Source organism: Melospiza melodia, chromosome 4 (genome assembly GCF_035770615.1).
Source record: "Melospiza melodia melodia isolate bMelMel2 chromosome 4, bMelMel2.pri, whole genome shotgun sequence".
Classification (NCBI taxonomy): Eukaryota; Metazoa; Chordata; class Aves; order Passeriformes; family Passerellidae; genus Melospiza; species Melospiza melodia.
Genome location: NC_086197.1, coordinates 10,669,779 through 10,695,917, shown reverse-complemented (window position 1 = coordinate 10,695,917; position 26,139 = coordinate 10,669,779). Strand labels below are relative to the sequence as shown.

Sequence of the window (26,139 nt, the reverse complement as noted above, 5' to 3'; positions counted from 1 at the left end):
TGTCCTTCAGTTGGGGAGCCTGGAATTATGTCAGATGGAAGGAGCAGTGCTTTAAGTCTCTTGTAGCCCAGCAGCTCACCCTGGTTATGCTCAGTGCTAGGGAGGGACACAAGTCTTCCTACACAGAAGGAAAGAAGCCAGTTTTCAGTGCTTTCAAAAGTTGATATACATCAAAACCTTCTTTGGTTCAAATCTGGCCAGTGTGACTTCCAGCAGGGAAAGGGACACGATGAACTCATGCTTAGGCATGGCCGTGGCCAGCTCAGCTTAGCACATCATCCCACTCCAGCTGGGGCCAGGGAGGGGTGCTAAAGGGGTGGGAAATTGGCACAAATTCAACACTGTCATAATTTTGAAGGAGTTCTTTACATTAAATCCACAGCCATGTCACACATATCTCCATGATTCTGCTTGGAATGTGAGAGCCCCATACCCACATCAGCCAAAGCCAGTCAGAAATGATAAACTGATGATGGCAACAAAACCAAATAGAGGAGCAGTGTGGTATTTTAGGGGTCCCCCATGGCAGGAAGGAAATGATGAATCTGATTCTATGTTCTTAGAAGGCTAATTTATTATTTTATGATGTTATATTAAAGAATGCTATTCTAAAACTATACTAAAGAATACAGAAAGGATATAGACAGAAGGTTACCAAGAATGATAATGAAAACTCGTGACTGACTCCTCAGAGTCTGACACAGCCTCACTGTGATTGGTCATTAAGTAAAAACAATTCACTTGTTGATGAACCATCTCCAACCACATTCCAAAGCAACCAAACACAGGAGAAGCAATCAGATAATTATTGTTTTCATTTTTCTCTGAAGCTTCTCAGCTTCCCAGGAGAAGAAATCCTGATGAAGGGATTTTTCCAGAAAATAAGACAGTGACAGAGCAGGGTATGCCAGGGGATGTCAAAGCCATCAGCCTAACTTGCTCTTAATTGACCTCAGTGGCAAAACTCTCATTAATGTTCATGGGATCAGGAACAGGTTGCTAATGTGCTCTGTCACATCCAAGGTCACTGCTGTCTCCCCCTGCCCTCTTCCTTGCCCAGGTGTGCCACAGGTGAGGCCTGGCAGGAAATCATGCTGGCATGTCTCCCTGACAAGAAGTGCGACCCGGAGTCGGAGCCGGCCAACTCCACAGAGGCCGATCACTCGTGCGGCAGCAGCTTCGCCGTCTTCTACTTCATCAGCTTCTACATGCTCTGTGCCTTCCTGGTGAGTGCCCAGCACAGACCTCCCTGGCAGCCTCAGCCTCTGCTTCCCCAGAGCAGCAATGCACAAGAATGATCTCAAATCTCCCCACGGGTCTTTCCCAGCAGAGCCCTTTCAGTGACAGCATCCCTTCCCTGCCTCCCTCCAGCTCTGGGGGATGCTCTGCTTCCAATCCCTGTCTTTTGTGCACGGCAAAGGAGTGCTCTTCCCCTCTCCCCCTAAAGGAGAAAACCAAATTAGTCTGTTGTGGGCTGTGCTGAGGCTAGCAACGCCTCAGCCACACTTCCCACCTTCCCTCCTACCTTCCTTCTGGCTGCTGAGCAGGTTTTTCCTCCGCTGCCAGCAGCAATGACTGTGAGAATACACATATCCCACTTGCATCTGCTCCGTGCTGGCAGTGCAGCACTGCTCAGAGCGACAGCACACGCTCTGCAGCTGGCAGCAGTGCCCAAAACCCTCCCAGTGAACAGCAGCAGCATTTCTAAAGTTTTGGCCTTGGGCCAGAAGAAAGGACTTTTATCTCAGCCCCACTGCCTATTGAAGATAAATCCCACCTTGTTCTGCCAGGCAAAGACACAGGTAAATAAAAAGCCACAACAGCACAAATAAAAATTCAGCCAATTTGTGCCTCATCCATTTAGTAGGGAGGAGGAAAATGTAACCAGCTGAGAATATTCCACCTCTGGGCTCTTCCCATTTAAACTGGGGGGCTGGGATGGGAGAATAAAGAAGCTAACCCAAATGGCCTCCTAGTTTTGTGAGTCCAAATCCAGACCTTAAATGGAGAACCTGGTAAAATGTACTGTTCCTTGCTCATCCATCACATCATCTCTGTCCTTGTTTGCAGATCATCAATCTTTTTGTAGCTGTTATAATGGATAACTTCGATTACCTGACACGGGACTGGTCCATTTTAGGACCACACCACCTGGATGAGTTTAAAAGGATCTGGGCAGAGTATGACCCTGAAGCTAAGTAAGTAACCCAGCCTGGCTATCAGAGCTCCTCAGAGAACAAGCCCATTATTTTCTGTTCTCTAGACTCAGTGCAGTAAGTGCCATGTTCCTCCTGCAGGAACACTTTTTCTTTTTTTTTTTTTTGGTACTAAACTCCTAAAATAGATATCACCACCAGGTACTGCTGGTGAATCCATAAGCCCCAAGTGCAAAGATACTCACAGAAGTCTCAGCATTTAGGCTGCACTGTTCCCTGACAGGCCATTGCTTTACTTTCTGTCAGGGAGATATAGACTCAGGGGAGCAGGAGACTGAGAAAAAGAGATTAGGAGGTTGGATTATTGATGTATTTGTTTGTGATATTGAGCTGTGACTCTTCTGCTTGACTTTGTACTCACAGCAGAGCTGCTCTGCTCAAATCTCTGTTTTTTCCTATGTCATATATGCCCACCACAGCCTGTACATTCACATGGCTGCATTACATTGTCTGCAGGGTTATTCACAAGAGCAGACTTGCAGGGATATAAAGTTACACCACAACAACTCACATGAGGGCTTAACTGGCATTCAGTATTATATGCTCTGTTTGACATATGCTTAGGCTTAAAGTGCATTTAGATCCCTGTGGCATTACTGTACAGTTGACAATTGTAATTGCAAAGCTCCCTTCAAAATGCAAAAGCCATGGAGAGAGATTTGGGTGTAAACTGAAAGCAGATCTCTTTAGGAGACAAAGTGTTGAGATTAGTCTGGGCTTAGGTTCTGCCATACATGAGGGTGTGTCACATTATGAGAGTGATACATGAATTTAAACACTTCTTCACCTTCATGGTGACTTCCTGGGCTGGGGATTCTTAATATGGATGGGGAATAAGCACAGACTTGTAATCAATACATCATTTGTTAACAAAACAGATGCTACTGTGTGTGCTTCCTTGAAGGCCAGACTGCAGTGGCTGAAGGCATGTGATGGATATCCACTCACTTCAGATCCAGCATCCTGCTGCTCCCTGTTTATAAATGGGAATCTCTTTCATTCCTCTTCCCCATCCATGTCCTGTGCCCCTCCTCTGGTTCTGCTAACTCTCCTCCCTCCCTGAGAGAATTCTTCTTTCGAGATGCCATTTACCAAACTTAAGAGAAACCCAGCTGCTGCTGTGAAGGAAGTTCAGTGCTTTGTTTTGTGCTCACAAAACAGCCCAAAGCATAAACAAGTATTAAAAGGCAGTGCCTTGGGGCTATTTACATGGGAGGTAAACCACAAAGAAATAAACCATTTACACCTCTCTGCCTGCTACAGGCCTCAGCCCAACAAGTAAATAGCAGATATTTGTTTTGACCAGGTCAATGATGGGAAGAGAACCCCAAATTATCGGTTCCTGTGTCCCTTACCTGGGGCAGGTGGGAATGGAAAAGCTTGGTGCTTAGGGGGTGTGGAATGGCAACACCTGACCCCCAATCCAGTTACAAAGCAGCCTCCACTGGTAAATGGTGAAGAAAAGCTGACTGACAGACTTTGGGAGGGGCCAGGACTGGCTGATACAAACCCCCAGGGGTATAAAAGACTGAGCATCCACCTTGAAGATGAACTGGCCACATGGTATGCATGAGGGGCAATTCCCAGTGCTGCAGCCTTTTCCTCATGTAGTCCTTTGTTGTGTTTTTGTTAAGGTTTAATAAACCTCTTTAAACTTTCCAAGTGAGCAGCTGTGTCTCACACAGCCCTCCCTGTGCTCTCTTCTCAGGGGACGGATCAAGCACCTGGACGTGGTGACGCTGCTGCGGCGGATCCAGCCCCCGCTGGGCTTCGGGAAGCTCTGCCCTCACCGGGTGGCTTGCAAAGTAAGGCACTGCTGCTCTGGGAGCCTGGGCTCACAGCAGCTAAACCACAGCACCAGACAGAGAATACACAATGGTTTGGCCTGAAAGGCACCTTAAAGCCCTCTAATTCCAGCCTCTGTGCTGGGCAGGGCTGCCTTGCACCAGGCCAGTTGTTTTACACTCACCAGCCTGCCGTGGCATTTTCCAGCTGACCCTGCCTCACTCACTGGGCCCATCACTGCCCACCAGGCAGAGCCAGCAACAAACAGCATGTCTGAGCAACCCCTGGGCTGCCCTGTGCCCCTCACCAGCTCCTCTGGGCTCCAACCACCCAGTCCAGGGCAGGAGGGTTGTGCACTACTCAGGGCCATCAGCCTTTTGTCTGGTTAGGAGAGCACGTCTTTGCTAAATTCAGCTCTCGAGTACCAAGAACACACCTCTGCTGGTATTGTCAAACTCCCATCTCCAGACAGATTAGGAGAGGTAGAAATAACAGCAATCTCATTGTGGAACTAATCCACAGGCCATGGATATTCACATGAGAGGGGTGGCAGGTCTGGAGGGCACCAGGAGGACATGAGGAGGGGCATGTTTCAGTCCATGTGTGGCAGTAATTGTTGTCTTTCCTCTCTTCACCCCACAGCGCCTCGTCTCCATGAACATGCCACTGAACAGCGATGGGACCGTCATGTTCAATGCCACTCTCTTTGCACTGGTCAGAACAGCACTGAGGATCAAGACAGAAGGTGAGAAGCTTGCCCACTGCAGGGATACAAAGGTGTTCATGTCCTGAGCTGGAATAAACCGACAGGGACATCTTGTTTAGAATGATACAAAGGTGTTCATGCCACAGTGTCCAACTGGTTTCAAATGATCCAAATTACTCATATGCAGCACGTGGGACAAAAAGCTATGTAAAGAGGTTTGGAGGAATAATATCTTCTGGGAAAGCACAGTGTTTCCCACTACCTAGGAAGTTGGTGCTTCCTGTATTATCATCTCAAATTACTGATCAAATTCTTCACAGTGGTCTGAAAGTTTAAAGTTTTAGATCAATGTCTGCTCACACAGCAATTAGGAGAAGGGCAAAGAAGCCTCCTTTTTGTACCCTGTCTGCAGAGCTGAGCCACTTCTTGACTGCTGTTGCCACTGATCTTCCAGTCCAAGGGAGAAAAAAGAGCTTGGACTTGAGGGTCTCATCTCACAAAAACTCCTCCTGTGCTTCCATTAGCATGAGTGAACATTACATTATAGTAACAGTGGTGCTGTAAAGAGAGATGAGGAGTAAATGGACTGTTAATAGCTTTGCATAGACAGCAGGTATATTTGAGGAAAGCACACAAGATTTGGGGCTCAGCTTGTCCTCTTTGTTGCTCTCTGTCACCTGCTGTAATGAAAGATATTGGTCCTGAGTCAAAATCTGGCTTCAGGTATTAATGAGATGCATTGAAAGGGAGTGTAGGTCTGTGATTCACAGCTAAACACCTCTGCCTCAGGAGTGGCTGCATTTCATTTCAGGCATGGGGAAGCAGTGCCCAGCAGAACTCTGCCTTACAGTGCCAGCTGTACACTGCTGAGCCAAAAAATAGTGGCAAAACGAAAAATTATATTAAGGCCTTTAAAATTGTGCTTAACAGAATTTGACTGTAGTGCAAGAGACTCTCCTGAGGAAAAAGCCACCCACAATCCCTGTAAGACATCGTGTGTCTTATGAAACAGAGACCCAAAAAGGATTCAGTTTTCCTGTCTGTCTGAGAGAGCCTCAAACACTTGGAGTCATTGCCAGTGAACTCCTGGGAAACCATCTAAAGCCTCAAACTGCTTGTTTTCTTTCTTGCCCTAGCAGGATCTTTTAAGGGGTCGGGGCAGGAGTTTGGATTTAGTCCTGCTGAGTCAGATTTCTGCCTTTGATGCTGTCCATGTGTTGCATCCTCAGCAAGTTATTCCATGTCCCTATCTTCACTGCATCCTATTCCAAGAACTACTGCCATGCAGAGCCCTGTGCAGCACCCTCAGGAGCCTCAGTGCTGGGGAGAAATAAGAAAAACTGCAGGAAAAACACCTTTAGGAGGACAAGATACTGGTTTCAGACACCTAGAGAGAGACAAGAGAGGGGTTTGAATGTACATAAATCGAGAAATAAAACTGAAGATGACTGATTTGAGAGGAAATGGGTATCTAGAAGGAAAGTCACCTCCCTACCCAGAGATGACTCTGCACATTTAGGAAGAAGACTTCTTGCTGTGAGGGAGCCTTAGGAATGGTCAGAGCATCTCTTGGCCCAAAACTTTCCACTACTGCAAACACTCTGATATTTACCTCCTGAGATATCCATGCCAGACATTAAATTGCTCCTCTGCAGGGTCTGCTTAATTCCTGTCTCTGATGATTTTCACCCTGCAGGTAACCTGGAGCAGGCCAACGAAGAGCTGAGAGCAATAATTAAGAAAATCTGGAAGCGCACCAGTATGAAGCTGCTGGACCAGGTGGTGCCTCCTGCAGGTGGTGAGTGCAGGATCTTGTCCCTGTCTCTGAATATCTTTGGTTTTTTTCCCTCACCTGTCCTGTCCTAGTGCACCTCATGATCATCAGGTGGAATAGGGGGGACAGGCTTTCTTCTCAAAACTGCCAGTATTTAATCAGGCTGAGGTCTCTTCTATACTAACATGAATATGCTGCTCTTACTGCTGAGAAATCAGGGAAAGGAAAAAATGTGCATAAACAGGAGTTGGTGCATAGGCATCCAGTGTGGCATTCACTGCCTTTCCAGGTGGCCCCATGGGCACAAAGCAGCCCGTGGCAGTCAGCCAACAGCAGCAGCCAGGGTCCTGAGCCTTGTTCAGCCTGCTCTGAACTCAGTGGACCATGTCTTCTAAAATTTCCAGTGGGTTTGCAGAAAGGAGGAGAGCTACCTGGAGAAAAACATAGCGCACATTTTGGCTGGCTGACAGTTTTTGTTGTGTGGGAACACAGCTGTGACTGCATTTCAGGGGAGAGGTGATCTCCTCTGTTCACTCACACCCATGTTAGGCACAAAGGGACGGAATTCCAGTGCAGAGAAGGGTCATGGCTGGGATGGACGATCAGTCAGAGGCTGTGAATAAGTCTTGCCCCAGGCTGTCACAAGACAGCAGCATGTGTTGACCCAGACTGGGAGGCTGCTGCTATAATGAGATCCTTTGTGATTAACCAGCACCAGAGACTGCCCAGGTTAGATGTGCTCCTGCTGCAGGGGCTCTGTGCCAGCAGAGCCAGTCTGCCCCAATGCCACCTGCACCTCTGCTCCTGACTGCTCACAGCAAGCTCTGGCTGCGGAGCAACCCCTTCCTTCAGCTCTGCATCCTGATGCCATAAAAAGCAGAGATGAACTGAAGTGCCCAGTGTTTCTGCAATACATGAGCAAATACACCAATAAATCAGCTGCTTATTTAATTTATTTTTTCACTCCCCCCTTTGCAGATGATGAGGTGACCGTGGGGAAGTTCTACGCCACTTTCCTGATCCAGGAGTATTTCAGGAAGTTCAAGAAGCGCAAGGAGCAGGGGCTGGTGGGGAAGCCCTCCCAGCGCAATGCGCTCTCCTTACAGGTGACAAGCGGGCCCCGAGCGGACAGGGGTGGTACAGTAGAGACAGGTGGTCCCACCTCCCTCTCCAGCCATTCTGGGGGTTGCAATGGGCTATCCCTACTGGAAAGGAGTTCGTAGACCCCTTGAATTATCACACCAATCCTTTTGGATAAATGCCTGTGTACCATGGGCTCATAATCCCTTAGCTCTGAAAGGCACAGGTGAGGCATAATCATAATTTATCAATCTGCCAGTAATATTTGAAATTTGGGATCCTTTGAACTGGTATGAAGTGTCCTACAGACATTTGCTTACTCACACATATATTCGACCCATTTTGAGCACATGTTTCCAGGAGACAAAATCACTTAAAAAGCAAAAAGCATACCTGGATGCCAAGGCCATCCAATGGACAGTAAGGACTGTAAGGACTGGGATTTGTTCCCCACTGTGTCACATATTCACTCAGCAGAATACCACGCTGTGTGACAGAAAGAGAAAACCCTGTTGAATGTATAAGCAGTGCTATTTATGTCCCTCGAGGATACTTTGAGGAAAAAGGGTGGCTGTGGAGTTTCAGAAAGCTGCAAAGTGCTGTGATGTGGGCACAAACACAGAACAAGGCCTCAGCACACCCACAGATTACCACCCTGGATGGACTCTTTGGAACAGACTCCAGTCAGTGAGGGGTTTGAGGACTTAGCAGGTCCAAATGCCAGAAGCTTTGTTGTTAAATCCATACTTAAGCTGCTGATTAAAAAGAAGAGATTTTCTGAAGCACCAAAGTGCTGCACATGGTTCAGCTGGAACTGTGGCTGCTCTAGAGCTTCTGGTTGTGGATCTGAGAACCCAGAGCTGAAAGCACGCAGACCTGCTTAGTCAGGCCTGTGGATTTATGTCTATGTCCTGCTGTGATGAAGCCAAGGACGAGCAACAAACATTCCTTGGTTTGTGTTGCCAAGAGTTTCTCCCTCCCTTGAGGTGGAGAGGCAAGAACAGGGTTTGCTGGTGTTTCTCCAGGAGCTGGGGGTGCTGTGCTGACTGAAGGGCCCCACAGTGTTGAGGAAGGAATGGCAGTGCTGCTGTCCCTCCTGTGCCCACTCGGAGATATGAAGCTCTACAGTTTGCTGTCTTGCAGGCTGGGCTGCGCACGCTGCACGACATCGGGCCCGAGATCCGACGAGCCATTTCTGGAGACCTGACCGCTGAGGAAGAGCTGGACAAGGCCATGAAGGAAGCTGTTTCTGCTGCCTCTGAAGATGACATCTTCCGGGTAGGTTCTGAACCAGTCTGAGGGCTGAGGCTGAGCTCAGAGTGCTTTGGAGGCAAGTCCAGGCATACAGGAACTCTGGTGGTGGTGGGATGGAGCTTCCTCTCATGGAGGGTCTGCTCCTCAGGTTTTACCTCTGGCAAAGAAGCTTTAAGGCAATGGTGAAGGAAAGGAGTTGGTTTGGATCCAGAGCTTTATTCTGGCCCACAGGCCTCTGAATCCAGCAACAGCTCCAACAGAACTCCCAACCGTGTGGTTGCTGTTCCTTTTAATCCCAGGGAGAGGGGAAGGGAAGGGATAGGGAGCCACCAACCAGGTAGAGAAGAGGAGGTCTCAAGGGACAAAGGACACCTGGATGGCCCAATCCCCTCCCCCCCCTGCCCAGGGCTAGAGGGCATCCTTTGAATCTGCCAATCACTCAATGCCCTTCTGGAATTCAGGACTGACAGACAGTGCTGGGCAGGGGTCAGGGAGGGGAAAGGAGAGGTGATTGACACACCTGGGAGGGAATCTTCAGGGAGAGACCTGAGGTTCTGGGGTAAACCCTGAAATCACAATGAAACAACATTCTCTTTTGTTCATTCTGCAACTCAGCTGGGCCCTCCTTGTTTGGTAGATCTTACTAGAAAAGAGTGGTGGACCTAGGTCCTAAGTGAAAGGTCCTAGGGTCTTTGCACAGTTTTATCCCAATTCCTTCTCTCTTTCTCTTAAGGGAAGCTTCTCACTGGAAGATTCTCTCAGGAAACCTAAATTAAAGAACAGATCAGGGCAGCAGCCAGGCACACTTTAGTGTTTTGTTCACTCCTTTCAGTGGCACTGGTAGCATCCTTCCAAAAAGTACACAAAGACACAATAGAGCTCCTACAGAAGAAGGAAATTTTCTGAGCAACTTAGCTAAAACATTTCTTTCTTATTTCATTCCTGTTTCTTACAACTGTTTTCTTTGGTAACTTTTCCTCTCCTTTGGCATTGTCCTTCTTTCTTTACAGAAAGATGCTGTCAGTCCCTTTCATTACCCACCTAACAAGTACATAACTGGCTCATTAAATTTCTCTTCCTTTCTTCCTCCAGGTACTTAATAGTTTCTGGTGCTCTTCTCAAATCCCCCCTCATACCTAAATGTTCCTTTGTAACTGCACTGGGAAAACCAGACAGGTTCTTGCATCCATACCCTGTCCTGGACTCCCAGAACTGGTGGGAGGTGTGGAGGCACACACCTGCCAGCCCTCTGAAATCCCAGCCTGTGTGCAGCTGGTCTCTGTGACAGAGAAGTCCTCACACTGCTTTCTGGAAGAGAGAGCACCAGTGCCATCACGCTCACTTTGGTCCTCCTTTTTTTCCCTCAAGAACAGTCTAAGCAGGGAAACACCGGGGCCCTTGCACATCTCACTCACAAAGGAAAAATCCTTTTTGTTTCTCTGGCAGAGAGCTGGAGGCTTGTTTGGAAACCATGTGAGCTACTACCAAAGTGATGGCAGGAGTGGGTTCCCCCAGACATTCACTACCCAGAGACCTTTGCACATCAACAAGTCTGGCAACAACCACGGCGACACCGAGTCTCCATCTCACGAGAAGCTGGTGGACTCCACCTTCACTCCCAGCAGCTACTCATCCTCAGGCTCCAATGCCAACATCAACAACGCCAACAACACCGCCCTGTGTCGCTTCCCCAGCCCACCCAGCTACCCCAGCACTGTCAGCACGGTGGAAGGCCATGGGACACCCCTGTCACCCACCATATGTGTGCAGGAGGCTCCCTGGAAGCTCCCCTCCAAAAGGTGAGTGTCCCAGCAGAGAGGGAGCCAGGGGAGCAGGTGTTGGAAGGTGCATGCAAACACCAGAGCACTGCTGCTGAGCCAGAGTCACTCCCAGACATTGCCCAGCCTGCAGCCTGGATTGAGCCCTGTGGTTCTCCACATGTGCCAAAGCCCACAGATGTGCACCAATTGGCCACTGCAAAGCACCAGCACTCTTACTGACCAACACACTCTATTTATTTGGGATTTATCAGGAAGAAACCTTTGTAAGATCCAAAGGGAACCTTATTTATCCCTCCTTCACCACAGGGAGGTGTTTTATCAACTGGTAGGAGACTGCTCTTCATGTCCTAATAGCCCAATGGGGAGCTTTGTTGAAGTCAGTGGGTTTTCATTTAGCAGGTCACCCTACAGAGGTCACCAAAGACATTCTGGGAAGAGGGAGGCAAGGTTTTCAGGAAAAAAGTGAAGAAAATCCTCTTCTCTGGAGAGTTTTCAGGCTCTCTACACACAGATGACTAACACAAAAGGAATATAATTTTTCTCAGTGGGGGATTTCTTTTAATACTTTCAGAAACAGCAGGAAAGAGATGGATTTTTTTTTCAGTGCAGAGAGTGAACAGTGTGAAAAGGTGGCCAAATGCTGCCCCCAGAAAGGACAGAATAGGACAATGAGGCAGAGGAGCTTCAGTGGGTGCAGAATTGCCCAAGTGAAGAGTCCTGTGGTTTTTGCATTTCATGCCTTCCTGAGGGAGGCCACGGGGAGTTGCACAAGATGTGTTCCCTCTGCCCTCCTCCCTGCTGAACTCGTGCTGGTGTGACACTGCTAACAGGGTGTTCTTTTCTCTCCTTGCTCCCCTGGGCACGTTCCCTGCATTAGGACACATTACTACGAGACACTGGCACGGTACGTGTTCTCCTTACCCCTCCCATGCTGCCTGGCTGTAAGACCCACTGTCTTCATCTGTTCAAACTCCAAATTCCCACTAATGCTGAATGTGACCTCTCCTTTTTGGTGTCAGTAGGGCTGGAATAGAGATACTGAGCACCATGACAGCTCCAGAAAATACTCCCCACTTGGGGCAAGTCAATGTTCTGGCTATTTTCTGGATTTGGGGGTTTTCAGAGATTCTAGCTGGGCTCAAACATCTACACATTCTCTGATCACAGCATAGTGAAGTACACCCTGGCATGTTCATGCAAAAATTCTGTATGGTTTTGGCTAAACACAGACAGTTGAACAGGAGGAGATGCCAGGTACTGATTTTGTTCCCCTCTGCACCTCAGCAGTTTTACTTGCCTCCCATTTCAGAGGAGGGTCCCTGCAGCACTGTCCTACAGGCTTTTTCACACAATGCATACCCACATTTCTCCCAGTGGTTTTTGCTTTAACTACATGACAAGATAATGTTGCCCCTCCAGAACCTAAAAGGTGAAAAAAAAATAAAATAAAATGCCACCCTGCTCTATTCTGCAAATGGTAGTAAGAAACTGAAATAATTTCCACTACCTCCATGCCCATGCCTCAAAGATTCAAGCTACCTCCAGATTTTATTTTACTCCTCAGAAAAAGCAAAGTCCAAATGAAGTGATATATAAGTGCCAAAATGTGAAACAGGGGGACAGAGAGGAGGCGAGCAGGGACTTAAGGGCTGGCACACCTGAGGCTTTGGACAGATCCTGCTGAATTCAGTAGAAGCACTCTGCAGTTAAAAAAGGGACAAAAGGTGGAAAAGCCAGCAAGGATGAGAACATGACCAGGAGGCAGAGGGCAGAGCTGGTGCAGACTGAGGGATTTGGGAAGCAAAGGCCACACATGACAGACATGAGAAGGTTACTGTGAGTGTCCAGGAGGCTTCTCTGAAATCCATAACCAAGGCTTTTCCAACAAGGGAAAAGAGAGCCCATCCCAGATTTTACTGTGAGTTCAGTGAGGTGTAGCACTGGAAATGATCAGTGTGATGTGCACATTCACAGAGTGCAGGTAGTCACAAAGGACAAAATGCATTTACAGTTTAAGAAAGAGGACACAGACAAAGATTGTTGCCTTGTATTTGTGAACTCTGCAGCTCTGTTCAGTCATTGATTTTCCTATGAAGGCTCTTCAGCATTATAATAAACTGGGACAGATGGAGCCTGTCATTCTTGTCTTTGTAACAGGTTGTCTTTACCATCTCCATATCTTGACTTGTCTTTTTTGCTCATTAGCTCCAGTTCCAGAGACAGCCAGCTGGCAATTGTTTGCCAAGAGGAAGTGTCTCAGGATGAGACTTATGATGAAAATTTGAATGAAGACATTGAGTACTGTAGTGAACCAAGTCTGCTCTCTACCGAAATGTGAGCTTTGCAGCTTTAGTCAAGGTGTTTGGGTGGTTCTTTAATTAAGGGGGAGAGGTGGGAAGAGGTGACATTTTTCTACAGAAATTTCTATTTATGGAAGAAGGTCAGAAAATTTTAGAGAACTCAAATATGAGAACATAATTCCAGTTCAGCCCTTGAAGTAGCATTAAGGTTATTTTTCACCTAGGATTTTCTTTCTCTGTATGAGATATCTGCAGGGCTGCCCCCCACATTCAATTCTCCCTCCTGATGTTCCCAGAGCTCATTTTTAGAGTTCTCTGTCTAGTGGTCTCTTCTTACTTCTCCTGGACCAGTAATAGTTTGAAGCCAGCTTGCTCTTGCATCCCTTTGCTAGCATGACCTCCCTGACTTTCTTGCCGGAAAAGGGGCTTTTTCTGCCCAATATCATCATTGCTTTTCTAAATCCCCCTACTCTCCTCCCCAGGCTTGCATACCAAGATGATGAAAACAGACAACTCACTCCACCAGAGCACAGCAAAGGAGAGGACACCCGGCCCTCTCCCAAGAAGGGGTTTCTGTGCTCCTCAGCTCTAGGTAAGCTCCCTGCAGGGCTGGGCTGGGTTCCTCCGCCTTGATGGAGTTCCCACATGTCCCTGAAGGAGTCCCAGCCTGGGTGGGCACAGGTGTTGCTGTTTGCAGCCCATGAGAGCAGAATCCCAGGGCATGCAGACAATGCTGGTCAGGCACATGGCTCTGCTGGCTTCACAGATGAACCTGTGGCTGTTTGGACAGTCCCTGGGATCTGTTTGATCAACCTGCCTGTGAATTAGGACAGTTTATTTGAGAGCTGTAGGCTCTCCAAACAATCACCAGGGAGTCACTGAACAGGTGAGCCTTGAGCCTACAGCGTTCTGCTCTGTGTGTATTCAGCAAGGAGAAATGAGAGATTGTCTCCTTTGGCTGCTGCCAGGAGCACACTGAATGTCAGATTAAGTTAATACAACATGCATTTGCCTTCTGCTCTAATTGTACCTGGAGATTTTCAAGTGCTTCACTGGGAGATGAAACCCATGAATCACAAGGTTTTATGAAGGTATCAAGAGTCTGTGACAAAATGAACTCTTGGGTATAGCATTTTTCAGCCTTTTTCTGAGTATTGGTGTGGTGGAAAAGGGCATTGAAGGGAGAAACTAAAAAGAATCGTGTGTATGAAATACATTTTTACAGAATGACAGTGACAGACTAGGTAGTGTCATGTTTAAAGTGAGACTACTGAGTCTTCACTGAAATCCCTCAGGATGCTTCACTGTTCTAGCAACATTTCCTTTATTTCAAATCTTAAAATATTAGAAAATGACAACTTCTATATCTATCTGTAAGGCAGTCAGCCCTTGATACAATGCTTCACTAACGGCATTCTAGTGAATATATATATATATAATATACATTCATTATATATATAATACTGAATCATATATATTATATAATATATATATATAATTCATAATATATATATAATACATATAGTTGGTTTTTTTCTCAAGAAAGAGGAAATACTTTTAACCTGCATTGTAACATTCATTCTCTGGGTTATAACATATTTTCTCCAACCCTGAGAGGGCTTTTTCTCAGCAATCCAATATTATAGATACTTACTATTTTCAGAATTCTAATTTTCTTTCCTTCTTTAGAAAAATGTCAACAAAATGAAGAAGACTACAAACTATTTTAATGTGCCATGTATTGAATCTTCAATACTGGATTTATTTGCCATTTTTCAGAAGTAAAGCACTTGATCTTAAACATACTTTTCATTCGTTTTAAATTCCTCATTGGGAGTACCTTTCTCATATTTAGAGAAGTAAAGTTTAATTATATTAAATATATTAAAAATATATAAAACTTTAATTATATGATATATAAGTAAAGTTTTTATAGTGAGTGAATAACTGTGACTGTTTCAGCAGCTCCCTCTAAACTGTTTTTTTCTCTCTTCCCTTCCTTCCAAATTCCAAAAAAGCTTCATTTCTGTCTAAGTCACCTTCCATTCACCAGCAAATTCCCCACTGATGGATTCAGTTGCACTCAACCTTGCTATAGACACAGTCTGACAAAGTGTGGTGTGTCTGGCAGCCAAAGGACACAGATCACAGGCAAGCAGGGTGCCAGTGTCACCTGAGCAGCACAATGTCCCTGCCTGCCCAGCCCCAGAGGCTCAGCTTCACATCCTGCTGAGGGCTCTGCCTCAGCCACACAGGTCTGAGAGCACTGCACTGCTTGGGAGGGAGATCAGCTGCATGTGTTTTAAAGGAGAAAAGTGTTCAGAAAAAAAAGTGTTCAGAATCTACCTTGCAGCAATCCCACCTTGCAGCAATCCTCCCTTGCAGCTTGCTTGGAAGGTGGAGTTGATTGTTTTGTGATGCCTGAGTGGTTTCTGTAAATACATTTGCTTTGGAAAGGGCTCAGTGTTGAGGGGAAGAGCCTGAAGTATGTGTGTTTGCTGTGTGTCCAGTGGGACTGCACTAAAAGAAACTGAAAACAGATTTCCTGTAGTGTGCAATGAGTGATGGACACGTTGTGTGTGTTGCTGTTTCAGGTCGAAGAGCATCTTTTCACTTAGAGTGTTTGAAAAGACAGAAAAACCAGGGTGTGGATGTCTCACAGAAGACAGTCCTGCCTTTGCATCTGGTCCATCATCAGGTGAGTGTTAATAATTAGACACAGCCCCTGCCATCTGCAGTGCCCCCCAGAGCATCCCAACCCACTGATTAAAAACCATTTGGGATAGATTCTCACCCACACCAAAGGCAGAGGTTTTAGCAATCAGGATTTTTATCATTCCCAGAATGCTACAGGAATATGTGCATTGGAGTCAGCCACAGTTATCCTTGTATGATGCTCATGAATGAATACAATTGTAGCAAAAAGATAAAAATAACTACCCAAATTGCATGCTGCAGTGCAATTACCCTAGCTTTGATGGCAGTATGCACATGAATAAAGTATGAACAGTCTAAAATTAATTAAAGGTAACCAGTAAGTGTAATTATCCATTTTAAAACACAAACTGATTACATGTCACCAATCAGCTTCTCAAGCCCTTTGTAACTCTGTTCAGCAGCCTGGCAAATGCTGCCTAAACACTACCTGGGTGATCAGGCAGCTGTCAGGCTCCAAAGGAGAGCTGTGTCTTCTGGTTTGATGATACCTCTTTTTGTCACCCATAAAAGAAACAGGTGCAGATGGCAGTGCCAGCCTTGCAGGTGGGGCATCCTGCTCTGTGCAGTCCCCCCAGGCAGGGCAGAATGGCCCTGCTGCTTCTTGAGGCTGCCACAAGGGCAGAAAATGCCACACAGCAAGAACAGGAGGAGTGAGAAGTCAGAGGAGTGAGAGAGGGGTGGGCTTGAGGCTCCCTGGCTTTCCTCACCTCCACTTTCAGAGAGTTATCCTTTAATTATTGAGCTCCAAAAGCAGTGCTCTGCAGAGAGTTACAGCTGTGGCAGGGACAGCCAGAAAACGAGCTGGAGCAGGGAGGGTTGGTCAGGAAACAGATTCCCACACTCACCACAGCATCAACAGCCCTCCTGAGACTTCCTGCCTTCCCATGGCAGGCCAGGCAGAGGGAACACAGGGAACACAGAGAACACAGCCTCTCAGCCTTCCCAACACACACAGCTGACAGAATCACCTCCCCCAAACCTCTTCACCCTTCCCCATCCCACCATGCAGCCCAAAACCTGCAGGGATGGGGCTCTGCCCACACAGGTGTCACTCAGCCAGGCTGAAGGGCTACCCTGAAAGAGGCATCTGGCTGCCAGCTGACAACACTCAGCAATGATCCTGTTTATAAAATGTTAACCAACAACAGGGCCTAAAATAATCCCACAGAATGGAAAGGTTGCTGTAAAGGCTTGAAGAGGTGTTCTCAGGGAATACCTGTACATCATGATATGTAAATGTGTTCAGCTGAAACTCAAAGCAATCCCACACAGCTTCCTTCAGCTTCCTGAAAAAACATTTTGTGTAAGTTTCTGCCAACAAGCTGGAAAATTGGTTCTGTTGTCCTGTCTGACAGATCCAGGTCTCTCCTTGAAGTCCTGGCAGTTTAAGGGATGTGCTGAGGCCATCATAGCCAGCAGGGTATGACTTATTCAGAAGTTTTAAGGGCTTTCTAGCTCACTGAAATTTGACAGGAGTCTGACATCTAATTACTGAGAAAACCTCAGTGAACTTGCAGGTGACTAAGAATTAATTCTTTTTTTCAGAATGATTTTTTTTTTTCCTGACACTGAAGTCACCAGCACAAAATAATTATCAGTTCCCAGGGATTTCAGTGGCAGATGGACTGAGCTTCACTGAACATTAGATAGCTTTAAGTGAGCTGTCTAATTTAAATTAGTTCAGCCCTACTGTGGTCAGTGGAGGGAAGGAGCATCACCAAAGGGCAAGTTTAAGTCTTGTGTAAGTCATGTCTTTGAGGCAGTGTTTTCAGGCAGGCTTTCCAGTGCCTTTCTGCCCAGTTAGCTTAGACTGAACACAGAGCCTTGCCCCAGCCCGAACACAACACAGTCACACCCTTTTGTAGTTTCCATGCATTTATTTCATTGCTCAGCCATGAGCTCTGTGAGATGAGTTCATGACTCTGACAGTCTTGCTTACAGAACAAGGAAGCAGTCACCATCAATAAGGCATCAGATCAGCCCTGTGCACCAAGAGGAATTCATTTTAAGAGGAGGCTGAATGACTCAGAGGTTGTGTGTATGATTACAGGAAGGACTGGATGGCTGAAAGTATAATCATCAGATATTGATCCTCCCACCAACAGCAGATGCCTTAAAATCCAGTGGTGGATTTCAAGTTCTTGCCAACTGCACACACTCTAAAATTCATATCTGGTATCTCTTCAGTAGACACTAAAAACAGCAACTGGCAGTAAAATCCTGTGCTGTGTGTGGTGTCAGTGGTGGGAAAATGATTTGCTGTCTTCCCCACCGGACAAGAGGTGGTGTTTCTGACAGAACCATGGGGACTGGGGCTGCATCCTCCTGGCAGTGCCTGGGAATGGGGCTGCATCCCTCCTGGCAGTGCCTGGGAATGGGGCTGCATCCTCCTGGCAGTGCCTGGGAATGGGGCTGCATCCCTCCTGGCAGTGCCTGGGAATGGGGCTGCATCCTCCTGGCAGTGCCATGGGAATGGGGCTGCATCCCTCCTGGCAGTGCCTGGGAATGGGGCTGCATCCTCCTGGCAGTGCCATGGGAATGGGGCTGCATCCTCCTGGCAGTGCCATGGTTCCCAGGCTAAAGAACTGCGGTTCTGAAAATTTCCAATCCAGTCCTTGGCACTAGCACAGGGCCCACCAAAGGCACACCATGTAAAGGAAAGCTTGCACAATGAGTTTGCAGCACACATCCAAACCCTTGAAGGAGCTGGCAGCTGTGTTCACAAGCCTCGAGACTCTCCAGGCCTTTCTCGGATGGTTTCTCCAGCACCTCCTTGTGTAGCCACATTTCTCTTCACAGAGAAAATCTGAACCTCTGAGAAAGGAAAAACTATTCTTATCATTTGCTGTGCCTGTGTTGTGCCAAAGTAGAATGCAATATGGAGATTGTTTACCCAGAGTGATGGGGTTTTGTTTCCGTGGCCTGTCAGGGCCAAGTGTGTGTGTGTGTCAGGACTGTTGGGTGACAGTCACGAGATGAGAGCAGTGTGTGCAGAGCTGAGTGCTTGGCAGATTCAGTTTAGATGTAATGTAATAGAGCGCAATGTAACACAGGATAACACAGTATAATAAAGTAATTAATTAGTGGAGATGGAGTCAAATGCATCATTCTCTCCCCCTCGTCGGGGGTGAAAATATCCACTGTATCCTCGTTCCAGCCCCGCAATCCCTCGCTCACGCTGTCCCTGTGTGTCCGCAGGCGCTGGCAGTGGCCGGCCTGAGTCCCCTGCTGCAGCGAAGCCATTCCCCCACCGCGTTCTCTCGGCTGTGCGCGACACCCCCGGCCACACCCTGCAACCGGGGCTGGCCGCCACAGAGCATCCCCACGCTGCGCCTCGACGGGGCGGACTCCTCGGAGAAGCTCAACAGCAGCTTGCCGTCCGTGCACTGCGGCTCCCGGTACCCCGAGAGCGGCGGCAGCCCCAGGAGAGCCCGGCCCGTGTCCCTGACCGTGCCCAGCCCCAGCGCGGGGAGCAGCCGGCAGCTCCACGGCAGCGCCAGCAGCCTGGTGGAAGCGGTAAGAGCGCACGGGCACCGAGGGTGCTGGGGCACGGCCGGCTGGGAACGTGGCCCTGGAAGAGCAGGGCAGCAGGAGTAGGAGAGCCCTTCTCCCAGGTTTAGAAGCATGAACGGGAGGAGGAAACACGGCAGTGAAGAGGGTTGCGTTGGAGGTGTGGTGGTGTTGGCGCTGCAGGGTACTAACACGTGTCTTTGTGTTCTGGTCCCCCACCTGCTTTTGAAGGTCTTGATTTCGGAAGGACTGATGCAGTTTGCTCAAGATCCAAAGTTCATTGAGGTCACAACCCAGGAGCTCGCAGACGCCTGCGACATGACGATAGAAGAGATGGAAAATGCAGCAGACAACATTCTCAATGGTAACAGCAAGCAGAGCCCCAATGGCAACCTCTTGCCTTTTGCTAACTGCAGGGACCCAGGGCAGGACAGTGCAGGAGAGGAAGAGGAAGAGGTGCAGAACCCGGATTGTAGGATAAGTCAGGAGGAGCTCAAGGACAGCAGGATTTATATCAGCAGCCTGTAGTTGCCAGGGCTGGAAGCGATGCTGGTTTTTTATTTGTTTCAATGTTCCTAATGGGTTTGTTTCAGAAGTGCCTCACTGTTCTCGTGACCTGGAGTAACCGGAACAGCGTTCTTCATTCATTTCTGTTGGGACGAGTCGCAGAGTTGGGTGGTGTAAGAAAGCTTTTCAGGAGCGGATTTAACCCCAGCACGTGTCCATGAGGGAAGAGTGAGGAGGAGGAGGAGAAGAAGAGGAGGAGAGCCAGCTCCCTCTTTTTTTCAGTCCCTGCACAAGGAACGACAGCTGCCTCCGGAGCACGAAGGGGAACCTCAGCTTCCTGTGGATCGCCCTAGCCAAAAGGACCCTGCGCCAAACGGGTGTCTTTCAACCTTGCTTGTAAAAATCATTTTGCACATGTTCTGTATGAGCCTCACCGTCTCCATAAAGCCAAGGCCCTTTGATTCGGAAGGAGAGGAAGACTTCTGCTGTGGATTCCCACACGGCCACGGGGAGGAGGAAGCAGGAGAAGCCCGAGGCGCGGCCAAGCCCTGCCGAGATTCCGGCAGCGGCCCCTGCCGGCCAATCAGAGCTCGGGCGGTCACTCGCCAGCCAATCCGAGTTTAGGCGGTTTTCTGCTGGCCAATCAGAGCTAGCGCGCCAACTGTGCCAGCCAATGGGAGAGCAGGCATGGCGGCGGGGCTGAGAGGCCGCCAGGCCTGTGCAGAGTTCTTCTTGTTTCGCAGTTTGGTATTTTCTTGAAAGCATGTTGCAGTTTTTATTTTGACTATTTTATTATTATTATTATTATTATTATTTTGAGGGAGAAGGGAGTGTTTACAGCGTTTTGTAATCACCTACCTTTTTTGTTTTGGTTTATTTTCACCTTTGCAGATGTTAAATTGGTTTGATCATGTTGTATTATTATTTAAACTGGGGTAGGGGTGGTTTCTCCATTGGAATTTGGTAGAAGTATAATGATAGATGAGTTTTGCCAACCATTATGTACACCGAGGATTTGTAATTTTATTTACTAGCAACTGAAACCTTTTGTTGTTGTTGTTTTATAATTTAAAGATAGTAGGCAATGCACTTGATATAGTCTTGCACATTTGAGTGATTGATTTGGGTTCTTTTTAGTGCTAAGTGTATCTGTGAGTGTGGGAGCAATGGGAGCGAGCGTGAGTGCATGTGTGAGTGTGCGTGTGTGTAAGAGCAGTTCTCCACGTCCTGGTTTGAGCTGCAGGAGATCTGTATCTGGGGCCATTCGAATGCAAAAACAAACCACTGTCTCTGCTTTCGAAAAGGGAATCAGTAACTTTGCATTTTCTGTTCCACAAGATATGCAAAAACAATGCAATAATATTAATTTTAAAATAAAATTGTAAGTTGTGTCGGCATTAAAACTGTATAGAAAAAGAAAAAATTTACGGGGTGGGGGGGGGAAACAAAAAAAAGAAAAACAAACCAGAAGACGTTACGCTTCGATATATTCCGTGTGATGTTTTATTGCATTGATAATGTTTCTGTTGAAGAAACCGTTATACTTGAATTCAGGTCAGTTTCAGTATTTTTCAAATATTTTTTTAAAATGAATTGCAATTGTGCCAAGCAAAGATAATGAATTGAATTAAGTTTGTTTAAAAAAAAAAAGAAAAAAAAAGAATCACTTCTTGTATATTTTGCTGCATGTCAAGTGAGTCATTTCGTATTTGGAATGTGCCAAGCTTTACCTTTGAACTTTTAAGTGCTTTTTTACGTGTGGTTGGGGAAAGGGTACTACTTTATTTTTTTTTTTCCTTTTTTAATTTGTACGATGAACAAAGTGTACCTGGTGTAAGTAACTATTCTGCAATCCACTGACAGGTTGAACGTTACTGATTTTGCATATCTTGTGTTCATTTTCCTTCTTCCTCACTCCCTTTTAACGTGCACGATGACTTTATCAGTAGAGAATCTTTCTTCCCAAGACTGGGACATTTTATTCAGGCTTTGTTTTCTTTCCTTTTGCTCAGTTCCTCTAAAGGTCTCGTCCCACTCAAGGGTGACAAGACCCCCAAAGCCCATTTGGCAGATCCATCCTACACGTTCAGCTGACACCAGCAATTTAAGGAGCGGGGCAGAAAAAAATCTGGCTTCAAAATTATTTTATTAAATAACTGAACCCTGATCAGTTTTAGCAGGATCCTGGGATAAGAAATGCAAGAATCAGGACAGTGGGCAAAGTAAAGTTACCTAACCCTGGTCTGGGCTGAAAGCAGAGGGAGAGAGCTGTGGATCTTTATTAGGAAACTTCTCTCTTTATTAGGAGAATTGCTGCAGGCTGGTCAAGATGCAGGTGCCAAGTGACTTTTTGGGGTTCCTATGCATGGTCTCAATCCTCTTCACAGACTTTAATGGAGGGTATTAAGTCACAAAACATCTGGCAGCACAGCATGTCCCAGCCACAACTCCTGACTGGTAGGTGTGAAACTCTCACACTGACGGCTCTAACCCTGAGAGAGGCTGAAAAAACAGGCAGGTATTGTTAGATTTTATGCAACTGTTTTTTGTCTAGACTACTGCTGGGTTTTTTTCCCTCCTCAGGATGATTCACAAACTTGCAGATCAGTTCTGAGGTATGATCTGACTCAGAGCTAAACTTTGATTCAAATCTTGAGCTTCTGCAGATGTCCAAGAACACCCTTCACTGCATACATTGATTACATTATTTTTGTGACGCTCTTGTTTTTCTTCTTGATTCTCTGGGGCATAAAGGAGAAATAGCAAAGGGTATTTTTGCCTGTACTGTTTGAACTGGCCAGTATCAGCTCAAGATACCTTGGAAAAACCAAATATTAGAGAAATACGAATCCATTTGTACAAGCATCTGTCATCAAAATCATAATTCAAGGCTTCCCTGGAGAAAGTGACCAGCTGGTGTGGGTCAGTCTCATCCTTTCATCCCTGGTGCTGTACAGAGATGGGCACAGATGTATCTCCCTGTGAGTTTGCTGCTGCTGCTGATGTGCTCCAAAGGGACTTGAAAGGGAAGAATGCCCGTGCCTGGCTGTTCCTGAAAATGCAGTGTAAGGGCTCCCTAACTTATTTTCTTTCACTGACCCTCCCAATGGAAGACAGGGGTTCTTCACTCCTGAAGAGCAGTGCTTACCTAAATTAGTGGTGACAAGGAACATTTTGGATGCTTGACAGCCCATCTTTTAGAATTTTTCTTGATGGGGAGGACAATGACAGGAAAGACTATGCCCCAGGCAGTGAAAGATGTTGCTCCCTCGGGGGTCAGAGCCTATGGCCAGGAAAACCCTGCTCTCTCCTGGAACACCCTGTAGGGGCTGCAGAGTGGGAAATGTATGGCTAGCAGAGAATGCAAATGACTTCTGCAGTTTGAGGGTAGGTGTTAAATTTAGTAATTGCTGGTGCCAGCTGTGCAAACTTCTCTTTCCGGGGAGGGTGGCTTTTTTTTCTAATTTTTTTCATTTGAGGTACTTCCAAATGTGCACATTGTGACAGGCCTGAGCAAAGAGCTGCTGCCTCCTGTGAGCAAGGCAGAGTCTGGGGGACAGTGGGAAGGAGGGGCAGGTTCAGCTCCTGGAGTGTTTCCCTGTGTCTGGGAGTGGATGGTGGGTACAATCCCTGTGCTGTGGATGGAAGCTCTGAAGGAACCGATGGCTGAGAAGTGGCGTGGAAGGAAAGAATGGGGAAACTGATCTGCTGTTTGCCTCTGAGCATCTCTGACTCGCGAGAGGACACTGCAGACTAAAGACATTTCTTATAAAACAACAAACCTCCTCCCTGTATCACTCCTGCTCATTAGTCCAGACAGTACTGGGTCAGCCACATCGGGTGCATTTCTTTTTTTCTTCCCTATTTCTGTGTGGCTGACGTGATGGGAAAGCAAGTGGAACTCATGATCCAGAGCTGGAGTTTCGTTGTCCGCAGACCTTTTGTGCATCATCTGCCTCTTCAGCTGGACATGTGGACGATGATGGTGTGTAGATGCTGCTGCTACTGCAGGGGTCCCGCCTGTTTTCTTGCCCTGCCCACCCCACCCCAGCACGGAGGGACAGCCAGAGAGGCGCCATGTACAGAACCGCATCTATTTCTGCTTTGTTTTCTGACTCACAACCCTGCCCCAGTGACTACGACGACAACAACAACACAAAAAAAAAAAAGGGCAAATGCATTTTTTACATTTCTTGATAATTTCCAAAGCAATGTATCATTGCTTTCTTTAGACTGACGCCAATATAACAGTTGTATGGGTCTCAGCCAGGCTCCTGTGTCTTTTCTGCCTGAGTTTCAGATTGCTGTATGAAATGTATGCGCGTTTGCACACAGACACAACCGGACGAGGTGGCGGCACCCCGAGCCCGTGGGGTTGGTCACCTGTGTCACAGGTGGAGTTGGAGGCCTTGCTTTGTGTGAGTAGATGAGAAACCCCAACCCACTGGTCCAGGGAGCTGAAGTGAAGCAGCCCTACCGAGACAGAACTGAGACCCATCCATGGTCCTGCTGTGACTGTCCCCACGGCAGGGGCACTGGGGGGAGAGCAACGCTGAATGGGGAATTTGGAGCACAACAATATTGAAGCAGAATCCAGTCAGGGGTTTCTGGTAGCAGTGAGATTTTGCCAGTTCTCATAATGAAAACTGTAGTGAAGAAAACATAAAGAAAACATTCCAGGCCTTTAGAAGCCTCGATTCCCATCTTCCTAACATGAGGGCATTAGAGGCCAAGGAGGTTGTATTGATGCAAAGGATGTGGAAAACAGAATTGGGCCCTGAAAAATTTAATTACATCTTTCTCCCATTTATTTTCTTCTTCAAAGGAGTCTAAGAAATACAATCCTCAATAGCTGCACAGGGTTTCTTTTTTTCTTCTTTTGAATGTTGTGAAGCTTTTAAAGTTTTGCTCTGGGTGAACAAGCCCAGGGATGCAGAAAGTTTCCAATGGTATCTCAGTCCGTGGAGCTTTTATCTCCGTTCCTGCTTTGTTTCTGGAAAGCTGAAACCACTCTGGCCTTGCTGCTACAGCTCCCTGAGGTTGGGTGGGTGAGGGCAGAAGCACAGCAGGAGATATGTCCTGTTTGAAGACAGATTGGGCTCCAATTGCTTTCAGAAAACTCAGTAGCATGACACTGGAATGGAAAAAAAGCCCTCTTCTGATACCAACTTTAGTGTTCTAGTTAAATTCTCCATTCTTCTCTTCCCCCTTATGGGGAACTTAACACTTGAGCATAAAAACCAGGCCTTCTTTAGGGGCACAGGGCTTGACTCAGTTGCCTAAATGTGGGTGTTCACTGTCATTTGAGATATCCTACAGAATCCTCTGCCACAGCTGGTGGGGAGAGGCACAGCTCTGGCCCAGGCAGGGCTGGTGTCACAGAGCCCCAGAGGATGCAGAGATCTCAGGTGGCAGGGGACAATGAGGCAACTCAATCAAGACCCTTTCTAAAGGGCTAATTGAGAGGAGCAGCACCAATGACTGATGTAATGAGGGAATCTTCATTAGCATTACCAAGGGCTTAGTTAGGCAGGATCAGGAGCTTGTCTCCACACTCCCACGCTGTTGTTTTTCTACCCCATGTCAGGCACTCTGCCTCCACTCCTGCGGCCTGAGGTTGGCAGAGCTCTGCCTGGTCCTTTCCCTAGGCCAGGATTAGAGGCTGCATCCCAGGCCCAGGGGAGCTGGGACGGGCCCAGGCAAGAGCAGGCGTCACTCCACTCAAACACAGATCTTTCTGCCAGCGTTCCAATAGCCCCTTTCCAAAGCTTTTTCCTATTTGAGACAGAACCACAAACTCAGACACCATTTGCTGGCATCATCATTCAGGTGATTAAATACCTGTGTTTTTCTGTTAGTTCTTTCCCAATTAGGCTGAAATGCTTTCAGTATTTTAAGCATCCTAAGTCAGTCTGTTCCCATCTCAAGCACCTAGGTAGACTGGCAGCCAATACTATCTAAGCATCATCAACTTTATGATTGCTCATAGAAATTATTGTTTCAAGCTTATTTAGTCTTAACAGTTTGAATGTGGGAAGATTTTGGAGGAGGAGGAGTGACATTGTAAATATCTCTGACAAACATTGCTGCATCACACACAAAAAAAAGGGGAGATACTTATAAAACTGCCTTAAAAATCAATTCTGAATGATGAATCTCCCTCCAAACAATTGCCGCTTGATAGAGCAAGGGATGAGTCACTTTGGGTGAATTCTGGCAAGAAGTGGTTGGAATCTAGTCTGGTTTCAGGAGTAAAGTGTAATTTAGGAGCTGATCTCTCACTCAGTCTGAATTCACATCAGCACCAAGGACTGAGCACTGCAGGATCCAAAGGGTTTAAGGTCTGGGGGGTACTGTCTGTGCATGGTTTGGGTCTGGCCCAGCAGGTACTGCATACCAGTGTCTCCCAGTGACTTCAGGGAAGATGGGGTTCCTCAGCACCTCTTCAGTTCAGGCCCTGGAGCACCATTTCCTGCTCTGATCATCAGCTATAAATGTTGATAAATAT

General features: G+C 47.1%; 1 protein-coding gene across 19 annotated transcripts in view; it reads left to right on the top strand.

The window, feature by feature from the left end:
* CACNA1C (calcium voltage-gated channel subunit alpha1 C) overlaps positions 1–23,896 on the top strand; it is a 450,530-nt gene extending 426,634 nt beyond the window's left edge. For 14 of the 19 annotated variants that reach the window (XM_063153842.1, XM_063153851.1, XM_063153845.1 and 11 more), the window contains 14 exons: positions 1,061–1,226; positions 2,071–2,198; positions 3,925–4,021; positions 4,644–4,746; positions 6,404–6,505; positions 7,460–7,587; positions 8,705–8,839; positions 10,262–10,614; positions 11,474–11,500; positions 12,802–12,930; positions 13,379–13,488; positions 15,491–15,594; positions 18,813–19,130; positions 19,356–23,896. In XM_063153842.1, the coding sequence (XP_063009912.1) occupies positions 1,061–1,226; positions 2,071–2,198; positions 3,925–4,021; positions 4,644–4,746; positions 6,404–6,505; positions 7,460–7,587; positions 8,705–8,839; positions 10,262–10,614; positions 11,474–11,500; positions 12,802–12,930; positions 13,379–13,488; positions 15,491–15,594; positions 18,813–19,130; positions 19,356–19,652 (2,197 nt within the window). In that variant the 3' untranslated portion in view covers positions 19,653–23,896. Of the gene's footprint in view, positions 1–1,060; positions 1,227–2,070; positions 2,199–3,924; positions 4,022–4,643; positions 4,747–6,403; positions 6,506–7,459; positions 7,588–8,689; positions 8,840–10,261; positions 10,615–11,473; positions 11,501–12,801; positions 12,931–13,378; positions 13,489–15,490; positions 15,595–18,812; positions 19,131–19,355 lie in introns of all 19 variants that reach the window. The other 5 variants (XM_063153847.1, XM_063153843.1, XM_063153852.1 and 2 more) reach the window with 1 other exon arrangement.
* The last annotated feature ends 2,243 nt before the right edge of the window (positions 23,897–26,139 follow it).